Below are 24970 nucleotides of genomic sequence, written 5' to 3'. Positions count from 1 at the left end.
GTGGGACATTTGAAATTTTACGAAATTACAAAGATAAAATGTGCAGTTCGATTCCCCGCGATGGACACATCAGATAGTCCAACGTTTATGTTTGTTTGCTTGTTTTACGGCAAAGCCATGAAACCTCGTGTATTTTAGCTACAACAATATATTAACAATGAGTAAATGTTAAAATATCGTAAGGACACTACTACAAATTAATATACTGTGTAAACATTGATAAAGGCTAAGTTTTGTTTCTTTATTGTGAAGCTCAAAGCTACATAATGGACTATCTCTTCTATGCTAACCACAGGTATCGAAACCCGGTTTTAACGTTATAAATATTCGGACTAATAAAGGTACGTTATGAACATTACTATTGATAAATATATTGTGTGAGGATTGCTACCGATTCTTATGTTATAAACCCATTACTACAGATTGACATTATTTGCACATTACTACAGATAAATATACTGTGTAAAGATTGGTAGAGAATAAGCTATTACGTAAACATTGCTACATATTGAGGTACATGCACATTACTACAGATGAATATACTGTGTGAAGATTGGTAGAGAATAAGCTACTACGTAAACATTGCTACATATTGAGGTACATGCACATTACTACAGATGAATATACTGTGTGAAGATTGGTAGAGAATAAGCTATTACGTAAACATTGCTACATATTGAGGTACATGCACATTACTACATATGAATATACTGTGTGAAGATTGGTAGAGAATAAGCTACTACGTAAACATTGCTACATATTGAGGTACATGCACATTACTACAGATGAATATACTGTGTGAAGATTGGTAGAGAATAAGCTATTACGTAAACATTGCTACATATTGAGAGTACATGCACATTACTACAAATGAATATACAGATGTGTGAAGATTGGTAGAGAATAAGCTATTACGTAAACATTGCTACATATTGAGGTACATGCACATTACTACATATGAATATACTGTGTGAAGATTGGTAGAGAATAAGCTACTACGTAAACATTGCTACATATTGAGGTACATGCACATTACTACAGATGGATATACTGTGTGAAGATTGGTAGAGAATAAGCTATTACGTAAACATTGCTACATATTGAGGTACATGTACAGATGAATATACTGTGTGAAGATTGGTAGAGAATAACATTACTACAGATGAATATACTGTGTGAAGATTGGTAGAGAATAAGCTATTACGTAAACATTGCTACATATTGAGGTACATGCACATTACTACAGATGAATATACTGTGTGAAGATTGGTAGAGAATAAGCTATGACGTAAACATTGCTACATATTATTGAGGAATATACATAAGCTACTACGTAAACATTACTACAGATGAATATACTGTGTGAAGATTGGTAGAGAATAAGCTATGACGTAAACATTGCTACATATTGAGGTACATGCACATTACTACAGATGAATATACTGTGTGAAGATTGGTAGAGAATAAGCTACTACGTAAACATTGCTACATATTGAGGTACATGCACATTACTACAGATGAATATACTGTGTGAAGATTGGTAGAGAATAAGCTATGACGTAAACATTGCTACATATTGAGGTACATGCACATTACTACAGATGGATATACTGTGTGAAGATTGGTAGAGAATAAGCTACTACGTAAACATTGCTACATATTGAGGTACATGCACATTACTACAGATGAATATACTGTGTGAAGATTGGTAGAGAATAAGCTACTACGTAAACATTGCTACATATTGAAGTACATGCACATTACTACAGATTATGAAATGTTGTCTGCGTTCAAGTAAAAAACATATTGCTTTTTGAAATGAAATGAAAGTTATATCCGTTAGGTTTTATCCATGGAAAGTTGAAAAATGTGAGAAACGCCTCTTTATATTCTGAATTAGTAGATACACTGAAAAACGCTTAACTTAGAATATTCGAGCAAAACTAAATAACTGTTATCTGCGCTAGTCATCCATAATTTTGAACTTTTTAACAGTACTCACCGCAGACTCTTGGGTTACTCTAAACAAACGAAACGGTGTGATATGACTGTTGCTCTTAAAACACACTCTCCGCGGAACGTTTATTTGTTGCAACAGGACTCGAACCATAAACCCTCAAGATTCCCAATGAGGGCACGATTACCACTGAGTCACACCCACACTCAGAAGAAAGGTTAATTTGTCGGTCACCAAAGGGCGTAATAAAATCAGCCCGTATCGCGCAAGGCTGCTTGGTTAAAATAACTGATTTAGCCACTAGTATGTAATATTGTGGTTCAATAATAACACACGTTGCCACAATTCTTCATGAAAGCTATCTGTTTACGTTCTCCCATCCCTGGAAAAATAGCCACTGCTATCATAAGCGTCTGTACGATATACATACATGACAGAAACCATGGGTGTTTGGCGTAAGTGTGACCGACTATTATAAAAATGTTCAACACACGGTCTCTTTATTACATTACTAGATAAAAGGCACTTTCATAACGCGAAACGGGAGGTTCTGGTGTTTGCCAAACTACACATTACGTACTGAAGGCTGTATTATATTTTCACGAGCGCACGTGTTTTGTGAGTATTTTTCCGCACGTGCGTTTACCCGACCTCAAGATTAGCCATCTAATTTTGTATTAGAGTTGATATTGCGTTTTTCGTATCTTTTAAGATCTGGTGAGGTGACTTTGAGGTGAGTTAACCTGTGATTCATCGTAGGACTGATCCTAATCACAAAATAATCATTTTTGATCAGTTTTATTTCCTATGAATTTTCTTTGCTTAAAACCTGCAATCTCTAAATACCAACGTTAGTTTTCAACATAATACGAAGTCGAAGGTTGGAGATTTGAGAACAAAGTTCTTTGCTTTTGTTTTTTTATCTACAGTCGATAAAATCAACCAATAAAATTAGTTTTAAATTATTATCTCACTCACTGTTTCCCGCCATTTTCTTTATTGAACCCGACTTTTTATTTCGAATTAGTCGCACAGTACAAAAAAATTTTAAAACGCTAATTCAAATCTACGAAATAAACCTTCCATCCCCCACACTGAGAGATATAAAACTAAGTGATCAGAATTCGGCAACTTGTACAGAATCGACCACAAATAACCGCTTGAACTGAATTGAGGCCCGGCCTGGCCAGGTGGGTTAAGGCTCGTAATGTGAGGGAAACGGGTTTGAATCCCCGTCGCACCAAACATGCTCGTCTTTTCAGCTGTGGGGGCGTTATAATGTGACAGTCAATCCTACTGTTCGTTGGTAAAAGAGTAGCCCAAGAGTTGGCGGTGGGTGGTGATGACTAGCTGCCTTCCCTTTAGTCTTACACTACAAAATTAGGAACGGCTAACGAAGATACCTCTCGTGTAGCTTTGCGCGAAATTCAAAAAGAAACTTAAAGCGAATTACCTGTGGTGATAATGATTAATTAATGTTCACTGATGACTGTAAGTATGTTTCGTGTTAATAATAGTTTCTAATATTTTATGTCTCAGTACAAAAGATGTTTGTTTTCTTGTCTTCCTTTATTCTCCTTCCAAATACTTTTCAATCGACAGCCATTTCTCCATTTCTCGGAAGATTGACTTGAAACTTGGTAGGATTACACCTTAATTTAAAGGATTTTATGGCCAAAGGTATAACAACCCAAAATGTAGATTTTGGGCTCTCGTGAGGTAATATTTATAGTAATCAATATGAAGGTACAAAAAAAATATATAAATTGTTATGCGCCCCAAACATTGACGTGAAGAAACGTAAATATGCCCAATTTGATTGTTTTTAAAGGAGGAGACAGAGCCAAAAAGGAATCATTTTGAGGTTTTTGGTAAATTATTTGGCCATTTTACATGGGATTTTGGAATTTTGTACAGGCCCAAATGTGAGAGATCCCTAAAATGGTGGACCATCCAATTTTTTCATTAATCATAGAGAGTAAAGATGCCAAAAAAAGAATAATTTTAAATTTTTTTGCTTTTTTCGACCAGTTCACGTGGGATTTGATACAAATTTACTTCTAGCGGTTCCAACTAGAAATGTGGACAAATTTGGATCTATTACTTTTGTGAGGAAAGTACAGTTTGAGATGTTAGTGAACTTTTCAAGTTTGTGTCAACCACCTCAAATAGAAAGAGACATTCGTCTTTCAGTTCCCAAAGAGACATATAGACAGTCATTGATTTTTATTTACTTTTCAGGATTTTTGGTGTCAAAATTAGACATGTTGGTTTTGCTTAACGGAGAAATGTTGTATTTACAAATTGGTCAAAATATGGCCGAATAATTGACCAAAATTTCTAAAATTATGTTTTTCTGAGAGTTGCGACTCCCTCGTCGTGGTGAGCGTTTGAAAATTTATACTTATATGAATTTTCATATTGATTGTTGTAAATATAACCGCGCACCGCCCCAAGTATACATTTTTGGGTTGTTTTTGTCTTTGATTTAGTAAAATATATTTAATGAGTGATCAATAGAAAACTTTAGTTGAACCATGTTTGTTGAAACCCTTGTGTAGAAACACACTAATAAAGTAATATGTAATCAAAATTTCACCAGTATATTTTAGAATTAAAACAAATTAATTTATGAATTTTAGTAAATGTTATTTCAATACAACCATTGAAGTAGAAAGTTTACGTAAAAATAATCTTATTATAATCCTCGTACTTTGAAACTTTAACAAAGTCAGTTGATTCAGACTTCACTAATGTTATAAAGTATTTTTAGAACATCTGATTAGTATAAGCAGATATTGACTGGTAGTGAGCTCTGAATATAATCGTTTAGGCTAAAAAATATTTGAGTCATAGAACTCACATCTCGTATTCTTGTTTGGATTTTAAAAAATTAAATAAGGGTGAGAAACGATACGATATCACACAAAATATTACTATTAATATCATGTTGTCCACGAATATAGAGTAGGCTTAGAATCTTCTTTCCATGACACCGTTTTAAAACTCGCGCATTATATTCGTCAGGCGATAAATAACCTGATAAAAACATGATTACCATGGCAATTTTAAACAACTGTAGAATCTTCGAACGTTTCTGAATTTACACATTTCACCATCAGTGACGTATTTCTTATTAACGAAACAAAGGAAAATTATTCCCAACTTTCTGAGCTTCAACACGAGGAACAAGCTGAAACATTCAGTTTTTTACTTTATTCGACGATCTGGCTTTCGTCTTTTTTCGAAGCCACATATAACAAAACTGCTTTCAAACTTTATGTTTTAGAATATATAGTGAAACCTGAATGCTGTTAAACATTTGGAGAATAAATCTAGGAAAACCTCCCTCGTCAGATAACAGTAAGTTTTGCCATTGTAGTTTTACTGGAACAGTAATACGCAAACTGACGAAACAATTAGATAATACAGATATATGAATTACATTTTCGGTATATAATATCGTGGGTTCCCTTCACTTTTGGAGTTCCTTGAATTTCTCAATTATCCTCTTCCCATCTTCACACTTTCCCATACTGATGACATCCAGAAATTTGTACCCTGTCTTGATGTCATGGTTACTGTTACAAATAACAAACAAATAACTGTATGTTCCAAACCACGCAACAAACCCATTATTCTATACAATAACTCACATCTTTATCATAGGACATCATAAATTTATTACTACCGTTTATTATAAACATTATTTAAATCCAGTGTTATGACTTATACCATCCGCTACTTTTTTTTCTATTACTAAAAAATAAAAATAAACTTAATAGTACCGTATATTCTAAACCATACTTTAACCCATTATTGTAATCAACACTATTCACCAGCTACCAATTATGGTGACATTATTGGTCTCTCTAAAGCACCGTGGACGGCAAGGTACGAGTCAAAAATATTTTACAAAACTTGTATGGTCTACTGCCTACAGTATAGTTTCGTTACCCTAACAAAACTTGTATTGTCTACTGCCTACAGTATAGTTTCGTTACCCTAACATTTCTTGTATTGTCTACTGCCTACAGTATAGTTTCGTTACCCTAACATTTCTTGTATTGTCTACTGCCTACAGTATAGTTTCGTTACCCTAACATTTCTTGTATTGTCTACTGCCTACAGTATAGTTTCGTTACCCTAACATTTCTTGTATTGTCTACTGCCTACAGTATAGTTTCGTTACCCTAACATTTCTTGTATTGTCTACTGTCTACAGTATAGTTTCGTTACCCTAACAAAACTTGTATTGTCTACTGTCTACAGTATAGTTTCGTTACCCTAACATTTCTTGTATTGTCTACTGCCTACAGTATAGTTTCGTTACCCTAACATTTCTTGTATTGTCTACTGCCTACAATATAGTTTCGTTACTCTAACATTTCTTGTATTGTCTACAGCCCACAGTATAGTTTCGTTACCCTAACATTTCTTGTATTGTCTACTGCCCACAGTATAGTTTCGTTACCCTAACATTTCTTGTATTGTCTACTGCCTACAGTATAGTTTCGTTACCCTAACATTTCTTGTATTGTCTACTGCCTACAGTATAGTTTCGTTACCCTAACATTTCTTGTATTGTCTACTGTCTACAGTATAGTTTCGTTACCCTAACAAAACTTGTATTGTCTACTGTCTACAGTATAGTTTCGTTACCCTAACATTTCTTGTATTGTCTACTGCCTACAGTATAGTTTCGTTACCCTAACATTTCTTGTATTGTCTACTGCCTACAGTATAGTTTCGTTACCCTAACATTTCTTGTATTGTCTACTGCCTACAGTATAGTTTCGTTACCCTAACATTTCTTGTATTGTCTACTGTCTACAGTATAGTTTCGTTACCCTAACAAAACTTGTATTGTCTACTGTCTACAGTATAGTTTCGTTACCCTAACATTTCTTGTATTGTCTACTGTCTACAGTATAGTTTCGTTACCCTAACAAAACTTGTATTGTCTACTGTCTACAGTATAGTTTCGTTACCCTAACAAAACTTGTATTGTCTACTGTCTACAGTATAGTTTCGTTACCCTAACAAAACTTGTATTGTCTACTGTTTACAGTATAGTTTCGTTACCCTAACATTTCTTGTATTGTCTACTGTCTACAGTATAGTTTCGTTACCCTAACAAAACTTGTATTGTCTACTGTCTACAGTATAGTTTCGTTACCCTAACAAAACTTGTATTGTCTACTGTCTACAGTATAGTTTCGTTACCCTAACATTTCTTTAATGTTGCTCGAAATATTCTAACAAAACCTGAAGCTATGATACAAAAGCACGTTTCACGTTCAATATTTCATATACTAACCTTCGTCTTCGTCAAGTGTTTAGAAGATCTGGTTTGAATAGTCAAATCATACAAAAATCTGGTGAAAACTGAAAGATATAATTACACATTCAGCTTTCAGTGACCAAAATCCTCGTAAATCAAAAGGTTGTTTTGTAAAGATAAGTGACTTAAAGAAATCTGTCTACGTTTAGTCACACAAATAGATGAAGCTAACTGTGAAATATATGCCACTGCTAAATTTAGTGACAAATAAGCCCCACTTGATCTAACATTAGTCACGTGTCATAATTGATGAGACACTATATCATGTCACAACTTTAGGGCATTGTTATAACTGTCTTGGCAGGGTATTTAAGGAATCTCTTCAGATTCAATGTGCTCTTCCAGTGGCATAGCGGAATGTATGTGACTCCCACGGCTATCGAAACCATAAACTAATATTGTTCCATCTAAGATTTCTTTTATTTTGTGTATTTAAAATGTATTGCTGTGATAAGCTACAGTTAGCTTGTTAACAACACTTTAACCTGTTTCTCCGTAGACCGTTCTGTTATAATGTCCTGGTCTTATATTATTTCCGGTTACTATTAATCGAAATCACATTTGTAGCCCGTGACTCTCAGAAAAGAAATAGTCTGAAACGTCGAATAAAATAAAAATAAAAACGCTTCTCAGAAGTTCGTTGCTACTGAATAGGGGTTTCATCCTTCAGTGAGAAATAAGAACTTATAAAGTAGTAAACATTTTGTTTCAATATTCTCAAGCAACATGATACCTCGCGCACAAACAACAGAGGTTGTTTACAGACAACTTGTAAAAATCTGTAATTTTACTTTCTGGTATTACAGCAAAATAAAGAATGTTATTAAACTGTGTTTTTTCTTTTCCTTTAGAGCTGAAATAAGTAAAGAAAAGTATAGTATAAATATATTTAGTCAGGTTTATCTAGGTGTGTTTTATCTTTAAGTAGGTATATCTAATTGTTAGTTTAATGTAGAAAGTTTTTAAAAGATGCATCATTCTTATTAGCTTATTTTTATAGGCTTCTGCTTGACTGGTTCTGCTAATGTATTATGTTTTTCAATCTCATATTAGTGGTTGGAACATAAACAAATTCAAATTAGTATTACCTGGGAATTTATCATCCTTAAATACGTTCATCCTAAAGGTGGGTAATCTAAGAATTATACTGTACCACCCTAGACTCTGGTCTAATAAATGTGGAATATGTATATGATTATGGATGTATTTGTGGATCTGTTCTTTGTTTTTGTTTGCAGACATTTATGGAGCTCCCTCTATCAACAAGTTAAACTTTAACTGATTATAGAAACCGGCCAGTAATTTACACAGTTACACATTACTGGCAAGGACAAGCGTTTTATTTATTTGCACATATGTGAGTTTGTATTTCCGTTGCGATTTGTGTTCATTTCAACCTTCTGGTTTCCATATATTCTGACTTATTTGAATACTGCAGTATCTTTAAGCTTATATCTCATAACATTTCTTATGAATAAATCTCGCTGTTATATACGGTGTGTGACACTTGATATCTCTCGTTGTTATATGCAGTGGGTTTGAAACGTGACAGTTCTCGCTGTTATATACGGTGTGTGACACTTGATATTTCTCGTTGTTATATGCAGTGGGTTTGAAACGTGACAGTTCTCGCTGTTGTAAACAGATTGTGAAACTTCATAACTCTCTCCGTCGTATGCAGTGTGTGAATGGTTATAACTTTTGCTGTTTATGTACTGTGTGAGTATCATGCCTTTCATTCTCATATTTGTAGTTAGAACATAAACAAATTTAAATTAGTGTTACCAGTTAGCTCCAAAGAACACAACTTATGTTTCATCAAATCGGTTAATTAGCCTTGGAATAACTTTAAAAATCGTTCACTTGAAGGTCTAACATGGAAACTTTACCTCAGTATAAACTAATCACTAAATCTTACGGTATAAATGAGATACCTCTGTTACTTGAGTTCATATTTTAATAATTTCATGAGACAATGAAAGGCATATCTTACTTCATAGGAAGCATATCTCTGAGGTATTTGTTAGGTATTTGTTTTAGGTGTATCGCTGTCTAATATTTTAGACGATTCTTTTATAAGTGCGAAGGTATTTATTTCCAATAAAAAGAGTCGAAAGCCGCCAGGAAGGACAATCTGTTTTAACCACTTACACCACTATACAGTAATGTGTTGTCTGTCAACCAATCAGTGAATAATAAAATGACGTTACATAAAGGACGCTTAATGTTGCAGTTTGTACTGTCGTAACATCAGTAAAACGTGCGCGTGCTATAAATCGCGAGAAGAACTATGCACTCTCTAGGTTACAACACAGTATGACAGTCGAGCTGCACTCTCTAGGTAACAACACAGTATGACAGACGAGCTTCGAAACCAGGACATTTAAAATACTTGTGATTCTAAATTTTGGTTTTATTTACTCTTGAAAATAAACACTTTCGGATTCCCTGAGGATGTACATCTTGTCGTAAGGACGAATAGGAAAGTTACTTGGTTTAGGCTTATCGCTGTATCTGATAATAGTTACTTCTTTACAGCGATTACTTTCAAAACTCAAAAGTTCATTCATTATTTTATAAAAATAATTCAGTCATGAGAACATAAAGATTAGTGATTTATAACTTTCAACTTAGCTTCAAAACACTTTGTTTTTTGTTTTTTTACGGATAAAATGTTGGATAAAAATTAGAAAATTAAATAAATATATTTAATTTAATTTGAAACAGAATTATTGTGGAATCCAAACTTTATTGAATCACGAAATTCGGATAAAAGTACAAAGAATAGCTTTGATTAGGTTGTGAAAATAAATTAACAAAAATAGAGAGAAAACTTGTTTCTGTTCAATAAATAAAACTTCCTGACTCATATAACAACAATATAACGTCACAGTGTGCTATGATTTTGTGCTATGAACACAGCTCCATTACTCAAATAGCAACAACATAACATCACAGTGTGCTGTGATTGTGTGCTATGAACACAGCTCCATTACTCAAATAACAACAATATAACATCACAGTGTGCTGTGCTCCATTACTCAAATAACAACAATATAACATCACATTGATTGTGCTATTAAAACAGCTCCATTACTCAAATAACAAAAATATATCGTCACAGTGTGCTGTGATTGTGTGCTATGAACACAGCTCCATTACTCAAATAACAACAATATAACATCACAGTGTGCTGTGAAAACAGCTCCCTACTCAAATAACAACAATATAACATCACAGTGTGCTGTGATTCTTGCTATGAAAATAGCTCCATCACTCAAATAACAATATAACATCACAGTGTGAATAAGGTTTGGGAATCAGCTCGCGCCATGTTTTAAATAACAACAACATATGATCACGATAACAAGAACTCAGCCTAGTATGTACACATGCTAAAAATACGAGCGCGTAATCTAAACACATAATATAACACTCCAAAGTGAAACTCTGGAAACATCACATCCGTCTTCTGGAAGAGTATTTTATGAATTAGAGAACAATCTAAAGTTTACAGTATGATATGTCTTGGGAAAAAAGCCCCAAGAAATTCCAGACTGAAAATACAATAGTATACGATAGTTGAACTTAAAATATAACGCGTTTTTCCTTGGGTAACAAACTCATAGATTCAGTGATGTCGAGAAACCCACTTGTTGAGAAATATATATGCAAAAACGGCTCGTTTGTGAACCTGACGATGACCGAAGAAGGTCGAAACGTTGTTCGCTCTTCTATGTAAAATATTTTCTCAACCCAAACGAGCCGTTTTTTGCATATATAAAATTCATAGATTACGTAAACAGATTACACCCACATCCGTAAGAGGTCGGAGAAACGAGTCCATGGGTAAGAATAGCATCTTTACAATTACTCAAAAGATAGTGTTCTTTAGGTTAGACTAAACATGCATCATATTCAACCAATGAATGACCTAAAATCATTGTATTAAGAGCTCAGAGAAAAGTGTCAGTTAGCTATGACAAAAAAATATGATTCAAACAATAACTGTATAACACCGCCGAGTTAAGAGTTCAGAGTGAAGTGTCAGTCAGCTAGGACAGAAATGTCGTGACCTATACAATAGCTGTACAGCATCGCTGTGTCAAGAGTTCAGAGTGATGTGTCCTTAATCGAAAACAACTTAGCTCTAAAGAAAAACACTTGGAGACGAGGATTTATCTTTCAACAACAACAGAAAGAAGACACTGTGATTTCAACAATGGTGGAGAGAGTAGAATGACCACCCAAACAGAGGTGACGGCCCCCTGAACCCGGCCGGAGAGAAACGGTAAAGTGCTAGTTATCTTCTCAAGTTACGGTGGTCCCCACGTCTCTCTTTCACTGGACTTCATGATTCTATAAGCATTGTGGGATATCTTTGAAAAATGGTTACTAATTGACATGCTGTTGATTTGAGTAAATAAAACCTGGGAAATATGTAAACATTATAAGCGAGCAAATGTAGCAAAGAAATTCAGCTATATCATAAACGTATAGAACGTGTCTAAACAGATAATTAGAGCGGGAAATACGTCAACGCTTCGGTATCGACGTGGATTTTTTGGCCGAACTTTTACAAACATTTCCTCGTGTGCGATTTAAACAAGTAATAAGATTTTTTTTTTTTAAAACAGCCACTAATAGAAATAACGTTCTGTTTGTAAAACTGATATATGCTTTCGCAGTCTCTTCTTTAGCCTAAATTAAGAAATATTTGTCTTTTTCTGAGTTGTTGTTTTTTTTAGCCTGTGAAAATCCTACTTGTTTTGAATTACCTTCTTTTGTTTGGATATTAGTTAAAACTAGGGCGAGTAAAACTTTGTAAACCTGAGAAATGTCGCCATTCATACGAAGCTTGGAGAGTAACAAGTGGCATGGCAGGACGTTATTACCACAAAAACTGGCCTCGTACCTTAGTATCAGTGAGTTAAAAGAACGACAATCAATCCCACTGTGTTCACACAAGAGTTGTAGAAGATTTGGCGATGGATCCAATTGACCAACCGCCTTCTCTTGAGTCCGTGAGTCCAAAATTAGGGTAAAGAGCCCTAGTTTAGTTCTGCCCGAACTTCTGAAAACATCTCTCCGTGTCTTGTGACATCTCTCCGTGTCTTGTGAAAATTCTTTCTTTTGTTTCTTCGTGCAACAATCTTACTGTATATGACAAGAAATGGAACTTTATATGGAAGGTTTAAGGTTAGATTCCGCACGTTTTTCGCATCCTAGTTGTTAAAGTGCGACACTGTCCGAAACAAACATTGAGTCTACAAATAGAATTGTCGAAATGGGGAAGTGAGCCTCCCAGGGGCTACAAGAAGTTGTCGTCATGGCGACAAGAAAAATATAGAATACTGCAATGATACTCAATATCCGTACATTCAATAGATAGAGGAGGGAAGGGATAAGACAGAATGAGAGATATGTCCAGATTCTTGTGCTTAGAAAGTCTGGAAAACTCTGGCTTAAACTAGTTCAAACTTCATACCTCCAACGTTTTGTCATATTCGCCAGATATCATAAAGTTTCCGTCACTCCCATAACGGACCAAAAAGGGTGGACAAAGGTTAATCAAAACACATCACGAACCTGTAGAGCAGTGAATTATTTAACAGTGGCTGTAGTTTCCTTTGTACACCTTAAATAACCAATTCTAAGTTATATATATATAAAAAGTGCGAATTTTGGTTAAAAACTGTGAAAAATGTTTTTTGTACCTTTTCGCAATAAAGTTTAATGGACCCGGCATGGCCAAGCGTGTTAAGGTGTTCGACTCGTAATCCGAGGGTCGCGGGTTCAAATCCCGATCGCACCAAACATGCTCGCCCTTTCAGCCGTGGGGGCGTTATAATGTGACGGTCAATCCCACTATTCGTTGGTAAAGAGTAGCCCAAGAGTTGGCGGTGGGTAGTGATAACTATCTGCCTTCCCTCTAGTCTTACATTGCTAAATTAGGGAGGACTAGCCCAGATCGCCCGGGAGTAGCTTTGCGCGAAATTCAAAACAAACAAACAATAAAGCTAAAGAGAAAGTAAAATGACTTTTAGTCTTTGTTTCAACCAACGTTTTGTCATTGTTACTTACTTCATCGTGACTGATAGGGAAAAGGTCATATTTTCTAACTGTGATCATATGCGCTATAAATCCTGAAAACCAACAAAATTTTCTACCTTTTTTTAATCTAGTAAAAAGTCACGATAAAATATTCACAAAAACTCTTTGTTTTTAAGTTCGTGCAAAAGTACATACGGGCTATCTTCACTAATTTAACAGTGTAAGACTAGAGGGAAGGAAGTTAGGCATCATCACCTACCGCCAACTCTTGGGCGACTCTTTTTACCAACGGATGGTGTGACTGACCGTCGTATTATAACGTCTCAGCGGTTGACAGGGCGAGCATGTTTGGTGTAAGAGGGATTCGAACCCGCGACCCTCAGGTTAGGAGTCAAGTGGCCTACAAACTACTCGTAACAAACATTTACGTTTAAGGAAATGTTGTTGACTAATACCTTCATAAAATATGATATTTTTGTTTCCAATATTTGATGAACACCTTTATTATGCAGCTCTGTAAAAGGGTTTCACATTGTATTTGTATGTAGTGAAGCATAGAACAACTCAATGGGCTATTAGTAATATGCCAACCACTGGTGTTGAAATTCAGTTTAACATTTTGAACAAAAGTAATTAAACAATGGTGATACAGTTAGGTGTGTGTTGAACACTTCCTTTTATATTATAAAATTAGGAATGAAATATTTAAAATGTCAGTGTTTACGTAAATATGTTTATATAACACATACCTGAACTTAAAACACATAAGGTCCGAGTTGATCGTTTGTTGATAATCTATGAGCTGTGATCCGTCCAATTCTGGTATTGGAACATGAATTTTAAGGTAATAATTCCGCAGTCTTCCGCTGAGCCAGAGTAGAGCAAATTTGTCAAACCAATTGAGTTGAAAGACATCTAAAAATTAGTACATTAAAACAGTGGATTAACACGTAACTGTTAAATCTTCAGTATAAGAGATTATACATTTAACACTCGTGAGAGAACAGCGAAAAACTGTTTTTACAACATATTTTATCGAGGGAGATTAATCAGTATTAGATAAATTTCGTTCTGTTAAATATGTGACATAAAACACAAACGTTTAGGTTTGTTTTATAGCACTGTATGATCTGCCATTACAGAAGGTTCATTCACTGAAAACTTGTATTGAACTAAAATATACATTGAAAATACGTATTTATTCGAACTACAACATTACATACCTTTCACTAAATATAGTACGTTAAAAATAAACAATCATTCTGTCATTGTTGAATATCTGTTACTAAAATCAGCTACAATCTTCGATGAAACTAGTCGAAATGTTTACTTATACAAAGATGTTATATGGTCTGAAATTAATTAATGTCAATAAGTTAAGTATTTAACTAAATAACAGAGGAAGACACAATGTTTACTTATTCGAAGATGTTATATGGTCTGAAATTAATATAATGTCAATAAGTTAAGTATTTAACTAAATAACAGAGGAAGACACAATGTTTACTTATACGAAGATGTTATATGGCCTGAAATTAATTAATGTCAATAAGTTAAGTATTTAACTAAATAACAGAGGAAGACACAATGTTTATTTATACGAAGATGTTATATGGCCTGAAATTAATAAAATGTCAATAAGTTAAGTATTTAACTAAATAACAGAGGAAGACACAAAGTTTACTTATTCGAAGATGTTATATGGTCTGAAATTAATATAATGTCAATAAGTTAAGTATTTAACTAAATAACAGAGGAAGACACAATGTTTACTTATACGAAGATGTTATATGGCCTGAAATTAATTAATGTCAATAAGTTAAGTATTTAACTAAATAACAGAGGAAGACACAATGTTTATTTATACGAAGATGTTATATGGCCTGAAATTAATAAAATGTCAATAAGTTAAGTATTTAACTAAATAACAGAGGAAGACACAAAGTTTACTTATACGAAGATGTTATATGGCCTGAAATTAATTAATGTCAATAAGTTAAGTATTTAACTAAATAACAGAGGAAGACACAATGTTTACTTATTCGAAGATGTTATATGGTCTGAAATTAATATAATGTCAATAAGTTAAGTATTTAACTAAATAACAGAGGAAGACACAATGTTTACTTATACGAAGATGTTATATGGCCTGAAATTAATTAATGTCAATAAGTTAAGTATTTAACTAAATAACAGAGGAAGACACAATGTTTATTTATTCGAAGATGTTATATGGCCTGAAATTAATATAATGTCAATAAGTTAAGTATTTAACTAAATAACAGAGGAAGACACAATGTTTATTTATTCGAAGATGTTATATGGCCTGAAATTAACTAATGTCAATAAGTTAAGTATTTAACTAAATAACAGAGGAAGACACAATGTTTATTTATTCGAAGATGTTATATGGCCTGAAATTAATATAATGTCAATAAGTTAAGTATCACAGTACACGATAAAGGAAGTCCTAATGCTTACTTTTAGTTTAAAGAAAATCAAAACTCCGTGAAACTATATATTTACGTTAAATCAGTGTTTGTGCCGTAGAGACATGTGTTACAAATGTGTAATTTATCCGAAGAGAAACATATGTTTTGTGCATTTCTTTTCTTGTGCGAAATATTCAGTTTTTCTGATGCTGATTTGGAAGTAACAAACTGTTTGTAGCAACAGAAACGAGAGACTTTGTATTTTTATTTAGTCACTGAGACTAAACGAAGCGCACGTCATTGAACCAACCCGTGTATTATGCTATATGATGGCGTGGGTGGGCGCCAGACTCAGGGACCTTCGTTCTGGGCGGGGCGGGTTGGCAACTCAGAGGACACTTCTTACTCTAGTGGCCTCTCCTCCTTGTCCGACACATCCGGGACTTCCTTTCTGAAATGACGTCGTTGGAAATTTCATTAAACCTTACTGTTCGTAAGCCTAGGCGGGGTGTACGTCTCGGCTGGCTAGCGTAATCGCTGTTTAAAAAAGACGGCAGTTTTTATTGATGGCTCAGATTCACAACACGAGTATTCTCGGCAAACTGAGACTCCTTACCGCTGAAAGAAAACAGAACTTCGCGTGGGCACGTGGTAGCTTTGTATCTGTTTAGTATTAGGTGTAGTTCTCAAGTGGCCAGTTTAACAGAAGTATGAGTTTGGTTGGCGGCTACAACCAGCCCTTCCCTGGTTCCGAAGCCTTGTACTCTCCTTATTACACGGCTAGGTTCGAGCCTCACAGCGCGTCAGGGTCTTCTGATGCTCCCTACTTCACTCCTTGGACATTCGCTGCTACTAACCAAAACTCTGAGATGTCGCCCCACAGTGTGGAGTACAGCCCGCCGCCTTACGTGCCTTCTCCGGCTCAGCAGACTTCCACGCCGACGGACTCCTTCTCCGTGTCCGGTTCAGCTTCGGGATGCGACTACATGTTCGGTCCGTGCGGAGTGACCAGTGTCGGGCCAGACGGGAAGTTGACGATCCCGGGCCGGAATGGGATTAAGCGGAGGTCTACGGCCAACAAGAAGGAAAGACGTCGCACTCTTTCAATTAACAACGCATTCGCAGATCTGCGAGAGTGCATCCCGAACGTTCCTGCTGACACGAAACTGTCCAAGATTAAAACACTGCGGCTTGCTACCAGCTACATAGCCTATCTCATGGACTTGTTGGCTCAGGACGATCCTGGACGTTCTCCCGACGGAGGCTTTAAAGCAGAACTCACACGAAAGATTGAATCCAGGGAAGAAAAGAGAAAAACCGAAATAGTAAGACTACTAATTCCTATATTTTTAATGTCAGTTTTATTTATATTCGGAAGAATGCACTTTAAGCTGTTTTGTTGATAGGTGTTCTGGAACTTATGATGGTATTGGAAACGATTTATGAACGCTAAATAAAATCAGATTATTTTAGTAAAGTTCTAAGTTTTAGTAGAGTTTTTTAAGTATTTATAGAGTAAATCGTGTTTCTTAAATATATCAAAGTCAAATAGCGAAGAATGGCTGTTCAGAGTATATAAAAGTTATAAACACATAATCCAAAAGCTACGATCACCTAAGTCGCGACACTGACAGTAAGTAGTAACATCATAATAGTAACACACGTTACATAGAAATGGTGGAAACAATGACATCATAAAATTGTAGTAACCTACGTAACAAAGAAGTTGGTGACACAATAACATAGCACAATAATAGTACTGAATGGTACATTGAAGTGAGTGAAATTGTATGTGTAGTTAGGTAAAGGTAAAGCAAATAGCGTGAACATTTCACATGTCAGCATCCGTTCTTCAAATTTAGCGTTGACTATCGTATTATATAGCTGAATGTTTACAAACGCAATAATATTTATCGTCATTCTGTCATACTAAATAGTTAAATGTTTATAAACGCAATAGTGTTTATCGTCATTCTATCATACTAAATACCTGAATGTTTACAAGCACAACAATGTTTATCGTTATTCTATCATATTAAAGAGTCGGATTTTTACGAGCACAACAGTGTTTATCGTCATTCTATCATACTAAATACCTGAATGTTTACAAGCACAACAATGTTTATCGTCATTCTATCATATTAAAGAGTCGGATTTTTACGAGCACAACAGTGTTTATCGTCATTCTATCATATTAAATAGTTGAATTTTTACAAACACAACAACGTTTATCGTCATTCTATCATATTAAATAGCTGAATGTTTATAAACACAATAGTGTTTATTGTCATTATATCATACTAAGTAGTTAAATGTTTACAAGCACAACAGTTTTTATCGTCATTCTATCATACTAAATACTTGAATGTTTACAAGCACAACAGTGTTTATCGTCATTCTATCATATTAAAGAGTCGGATTTTTACGAGCACAACAGTGTTTATCGTCATTCTATCATATTAAATAGTTGAATTTTTACAAACACAACAATGTTTATCGTCATTCTATCATATTAAATAGTTGAATTTTTACAAACACAACAATGTTTATCGTCATTCTATCATACTAAGTAGTTAAATGTTTACAAGCACAACAGTTTTTATCGTCATTCTATCATACTAAAGAGTTAAATGTTTACAAGCACAACAGTTTTTATCGTCATTCTATCATACTAAAGAGTTAAATATTTACAAACACAACAGTGTTTAACACCATTCTAAACAACTTTTTATGGTATGTCAATATTCAAAACTTAACAATGAAGATGATAATTTTAAACATTTCTCTTTCTTATAGTGTCTCTATTCCAAAACTAACAGTGTTGAACATTGACCAATAGTATCAAACACTTCAATCCAAAGTAGTGTCCGTACTCAAAACCTAATAGCAAAACACTTCAATTAGTAATAGTGTGCATAATACAAATTTAAGAAGTCGACCATCGCTACTAACACCTTAACTTACAAGAGCGTCCATATTCCAAATCTGACAACGTTGGCCGTCATTCGATACATTTTAGGCTCGGCATGTCCATGTGGATAAGGCACTCGACTCGTAATCCCCGTCATACCAAGCATGTTCGCCCTTTCAGCAATGAGGGCGTTAGAATGTAACTGTCAATCCCACTAGAGTTTGCGTGGGTAGTGATGACTTGCTGCCTTCCCTCTAGTCTTGCTAAATTATGGACGGCTACCGCAGATATCCCTCATGTAGCTTTGGGAGAAATTCGAAACAAACCAAACACTTCAATTTGTAACAGTGTCCCTGTCCCAAATTTAAAAACGTTCACCATCATTACAAACATTTTTACGTATAACAGAGTCCATATTTCAAATCTGAAAATATTTGCCATTATTTCAAACACTTCAATTTGTAACAGTGTCCCTGTCCCAAATCGAACAACGTTCACCATCATTACAAACATTTTTACGTATAACAGAGTCCATATTTCAAATCTGAAAATATTTGCCATTATTTCAAACACTTCAATTTGTAACAGTGTCCCTGTCCCAAATCTAACAACGTTCACCATCATTACAAACATTTCTACGTATAACAGTGTCCCTGTCCCAAATCTAACAACGTTCACCATCATTACAAACAATTCGACTTGTAATTAAACTTATTACGGTGTCCATATTCCAGGTCTGGTTACGTTAAACCTCTCTTCAGTTTGTATGGTGTTTTTGTTCCAAAGTTAACAACGTTTATCATTATTCCAAACATGTCAGTGTGTAATAGTGTCAAGATTACAAACCGAACAATATCGATGATAATTTAAAACGCTCCAGTATCAAATAGTGTCTCTACTCCAAACCTAACAGCATTGAACGTTATCTTCATTGCAAATACTCCAATTTATAATAGTTCTCGAAGACAAAAGTTGACAGTATTGACAATAATTCGAAACACTTAACTTTATAACAGTTTACATGTCCGAACCTAATAAAGTTGACCACCATTATAAATATTTCAACTTCTAATAACGTTCACAGCCCAAATCTAGCAAACTGGACATCGCTACAAAATTTTAACTCAAAACAGTGTACGTATTCCATGCGTAACAACGTTGACCACCACTTGGAACACTTCCGTTTGGATAACGAAACCTCTTTAGTGTGTAATGGCGTTCGTATTCCAAACTTAACGTTGACCATCATTCCAAACACATTAGTTTGAATAGTACAGATAGACCTAACGTAACAACGTTGACCATTTCAATTTATAATATTGTCCAAAGTCCAGATCTAACAAAGTTGAACATCATTCCAAACAATTCAGTATGTAATAGTGTCCGTTTTCAAAGTCTAAGAATGTTGACTATGTTACAAAACACTTCAACTTATAGTTGTATCTATTCTTATGATCTAACGTTGAACATCATTTTAAACACTTAAATTTGCAATAGTGTCCGTACTCCAAACGTAAAAATGTTTGTATTCATTTAAAACACAGGTATGGAGGTACCAGTAAATACTTTCTGAACAAATGTGTAACCAAACAGGTGATGGAGGTGATAGTGATCATTGTATCATCATATGTGTACCCATACAGATAATGGTGATACTAGTGATCACTTTCTGAACAAATGTGTAACCAAACAGGTGATGGAGGTGATAGTGATCATTGTATCACCATATGTGTACCCATACAGATAATGGTGATACTAGTGATCACTTTCTGAACAAATGTGTAACCAAACAGGTGATGGAGGTGATAGTGATCATTGTATCACCATATGTGTACCCATACAGATAATGGTGGTACTAGTGATCACTTTCTGAACAAATGTGTAACCAAACAGTTGATGGAGGTACTAGTCATCATTGTGTGACAGATGTGTAAACACACAGCTGATGGAGGTACTAGTCATTATTCTCTGACCAGATGTGTAAACACACAGCTGATGGAGGTACTAGTCATTATTCTCTGACCAGATGTGTAACCACACAGGTGATAGAGGTACTAGTCATTATTCTCTGACCAGATGTGTAAACACACAGCTGATGGAGGTACTAGTCATTATTTTCTGACCAGATGTGTAAACACACAGCTGATGGAGGTACTAGTCATTATTCTCTGACCAGATGTGTAAACACACAGGTGATGGAGGTACTAGTTTTAATTGTGTGACCAGCTGTGTAACCACACAGGTGATGGAAGTGCTAGTCATCATTGTGTGACCAGCTGTGTAACCACACAGGTGATGGAGGTACTAGTCCTAATTGTGTGACCAGCTGTGTAACCACACAGGTGATGGAGGTACTAGTCATCATTGTCTGACCAGCTGTGTAACCACACAGGTGATGGAGGTACTAGTTTTAATTGTGTGACCAGCTGTGTAACCACACAGGTGATGGAGGTGATAGTCATCATTGTGTGACCAGCTGTGTAACCACACAGGTGATGGAGGTACTAGTCATCATTGTCTGACCAGCTGTGTAACCACACAGGTGATGGAGGTACTAGTCATCATTGTCTGACCAGCTGTGTAACCACACAGGTGATGTAGGTATTAGTTATAAAACAAGGTATTTATGCTAAATGAAAAGTTAGAACAATGATAAACAGAGGAAAGTAGACCTAGCTGAACCATTTACATATGGATTTGTCATAAGAAGAAAATAAAAATAAACACATGTATTTAGAGACATAGAATAATAGTACATAAAGCCATTTGATCATTTAACTATTTTCGCTGTAATTTATTTAACTAATTCCTTCGTCATAATATTACATATTATAAACATTACTGCAGAAGACTCAGCTCTACTAGTTTAGACCTTACTTGCTAGCTGTGCTTACAAGTCAGGATCAACAGACCAAAACTTGTTTTACTGACGAGAATAAAACTGACCTTACTGACCTAGAGTGAAATTGAACATGCTGACCAGAACCAATGGCAAACTTACTTACTAAAAATGGCACACAAGTTTTTTGCCAGAATATATACCAATATTTACATGTTGTTCAGAGAGAATACTTACGTTGCCGACTTGGTCCAATATCGAACTTAATCGTCTAGACTAATACTTAACTAATCGACAGTTTCAATATTGAGCTCAGTGCACTACACCAATAATGAAGTTATAAGCCAGGGCCACACAGAATTTATTGACCAGAACCCGCACAACTTTCTTTCCAAGACCAAAAATGAATTCAGTGACCAGGAGCAACATTGCAGATAGTGACCAAGACTAACACTTTTTTAGTTTGAACAATAGTGTCATACTGAGACAATATACCTCCAGGCAATACAATGAAATAAAAACATTGTAATTTAAACAACAGTAGCACCATCAGACACTATACCTCCAGGTGAGAATATAACAAATTACAGAACATTTTAGTTTAAACAAGAGTACATAATCGGACACTATAGCTTTAGTCAATAGAACAAAATGTAGAAATTTTAGTTAAAAAATAGTACATAATTATACGCTACAGCTCTAGACAACAGAACAAACTATAGAACATTTTAATTTAAACAATAGTACATAATCAGACACTGTAGCTCTAGGCCATAGAACAAAATATAAAACATTTTAGTTTAAACAATTAAATAATTGGACACTATAGCTCTAGGCAATAGAACAAAATATAGAACATTTCAGTTTAAACAATATTATATATTCTGACACTATAGCAATGGGGCAATAGAATAAAATATAGAACATTTCAGTTTAAACAATAGTACATAATCGAACACTGGACCTCCAGGCAATAGAACAAACTATAGAAAATTTTAGTTTAAACAATTAAACTATTGGACACTGTAGTTCTAGGCAATAGAACAAACTATAGAAATTTTAGTTTAAACAATTAAACTATTGGACACTGTAGCTCTAGGCAATAGAACAAACTATAGAAATTTTAGTTTAAAAATAGTACATAATTATATGCTACAGCTCTAGACAACAGAACAAACTATAGAATATTTTAATTTAAACAATAGTACATAATCAGACACTGTAGCTCTAGGCCATAGAACAAAATATAAAACATTTTAGTTTAAACAATAGTACATAATCGGACACTAGACCTCCAGACAATAGAACAAACCATAGAAAATTTTAGTTTAAACAATTAAATAATTGGACACTATAGCTCTAGGCAATAGAACAAAATATAGAACATTTTAGTTTAAACAATATTATATATTCTGATACTATAGCAATGGGGCAATAGAACAAACTATAAAGCACTTTAGTTTTATCTATAATACACAATAAGACATTATAGCTCTATGCAATAGAACAAACTATACAACATTTTAATTTGAACAATAGTACAAAATCGGACATTATAGCACCAGGCAAAACAAACTATAGAACATCTATTTTAAACAATATTATATTATCAGACACCATAGCTTTGGAGCAATAGAACCAACTATAGAACGTTTTAGTTTAAACAATAGTACATAATCGGACACTAGAGTTCTAGGTCATAGAACAAACCATAGAACATTTTAGTTTAAACAAGAGTATGTAATCAGATACTATACATCTATCAAATAGAACAAACTATAGAACATTTTTGTTTAGACAATAGCAAATAAGAGCACAGTATAGCTGTAGGCAATACAACAAACTATATACAATTTTAGTTTAAACAATATCACATAATCGGACAGTATAGCTCTACGCAGTAGAACAAACTATAGAACATTTTAGTTAAAAATAGTGCATAATTGCACACTTTAGCTTCAAGCACTAAAACAAACTATACAACACTTTTGTTTAAACAGTAGCGTCATACTGAGGCAATATAGCTTCAGGCAATACTACGAAATAATAGCTTCGTAATTTAAACAATAGTAACAGAATCATACGCTATAGCTCCAGGCAATAAAACAAAAGTACAGAATTGGAATCTATAGTACCACGCAAGATAACAAACTATAAAAAATGTTTGTTTAAAGAATAGTACATAATTATACACTACAGATCTAGGCAACAGACGAAACTATAGCACATTTTAATATAAACAATAGTACATAATCTTACACCAGTGCTCCAGGCAATTGAACAAACCATAGAACGTTTTAGTTTGAACAATAGTACATAATCGGACACTCTATTTGTAGGCAAGAAAACAAACTGTAGAATATTTTAGCTTAAACAATAGTACATAATTGCACACTTTATCTCCAGGCAGTAGAACAAACTATAGAACATTTTAGTTAAACAATAGTACATAATCGGACATTATAGCTCCTGGAAGTGCAAAAAAACTGTATAACACTTTAGTTTAAACAATAATACATACCCAGACACTATAGCTCCAGGCAATAGAACAAACTATAGAAAAATATAGTTTTAAACAATGGTACATAATTGGAAACTACAGCTATAGGCAATAGAACAAACTATACATAATTTTAGTTTAAACAATAGAGTCATACTGAGACAAAATAGCTTCAGACAATGCTACGAAATAAAAGCATTGTAATTTAAACAACAGTAGCACCATCAGACACTATAATTCCAGGCGAGAGTATAACAAATTAGAGAACATTTAACTTTAAACAATAGTATATAATCGGACACTATAGCTAAAGGCTGTAGAACAAAATATAGAACATTTTACTCTAAACAATAGCACATAATCAGACACTATAGTTTCAGTCAATAGAAGAAACTATAGAAATTTTAGCTTGGACAATAGTACATAATCCGACACTGTAGTTTTACTCAATAGCACAAACTATAGAAATTTTAGTTTCGACAATAGTACATAATCCGACACTATAGCTCCAGGGATTACAATAAACTATATCACATTTCAGTATAAAAATAGAACATAATCAGACACCATAGCTCTCGGACAATAGAACAAACTGTAGAATATTTTAGTTTAAATAATAATACATAATCACACATTATAGCTCCAGGCAATAGAACAAAGTAAAGAACATTTTTGCTTAAACAATAGGACATAATGCGACACTATAGCTCTGGGCAATAAAACAAACTATAACCCATTTTAGTTTAAAATATAGCACATAATCCGATAATGTAGCACCCGGCAATAGAAAAAACTATAGAACATTTTAATTTAAACAATAGTACATAATCAGACACTATAGCTCCAGGCAATGTAGAAAGCTATAGAATATTTTAGTTTAACCAGTAGTACATAATCGGTCACTCCAGCATTGTGGAAATAAAACAAACCATA

At 34.3% G+C, this 24970-nt stretch overlaps 1 protein-coding gene and 1 long non-coding RNA gene across 2 annotated transcripts in view; one reads left to right on the top strand and one right to left on the bottom strand.

Annotated features, from left to right (window-relative positions):
• Positions 1 to 5040: 5040 nt before the first annotated feature.
• On the bottom strand, positions 5041 to 18871 carry LOC143230057 (uncharacterized). The gene is made up of 3 exons (XR_013016203.1): positions 18752 to 18871; positions 14105 to 14270; positions 5041 to 5538 (listed from the first exon to the last, which is right to left on the bottom strand). It is a non-coding gene; the product is annotated as an uncharacterized LOC143230057 (long non-coding RNA).
• LOC143230056 (heart- and neural crest derivatives-expressed protein 2-like) overlaps positions 16220 to 24970 on the top strand; it is a 47254-nt gene continuing 38503 nt past the window's right edge. Inside the window, exon 1 of the mRNA XM_076463053.1 lies at positions 16220 to 17112. Coding sequence (XP_076319168.1) covers positions 16498 to 17112 — 615 coding nt within the window. The 5' untranslated portion in view covers positions 16220 to 16497. The remainder of the gene's footprint in view (positions 17113 to 24970) is intronic.

Source organism: Tachypleus tridentatus, chromosome 10 (assembly GCF_004210375.1).
Source record: "Tachypleus tridentatus isolate NWPU-2018 chromosome 10, ASM421037v1, whole genome shotgun sequence".
Classification (NCBI taxonomy): domain Eukaryota; kingdom Metazoa; phylum Arthropoda; class Merostomata; order Xiphosura; family Limulidae; genus Tachypleus; species Tachypleus tridentatus.
Note: the sequence above shows the minus strand (reverse complement) of the source record. Positions and strands in the feature narration are given on the sequence as shown.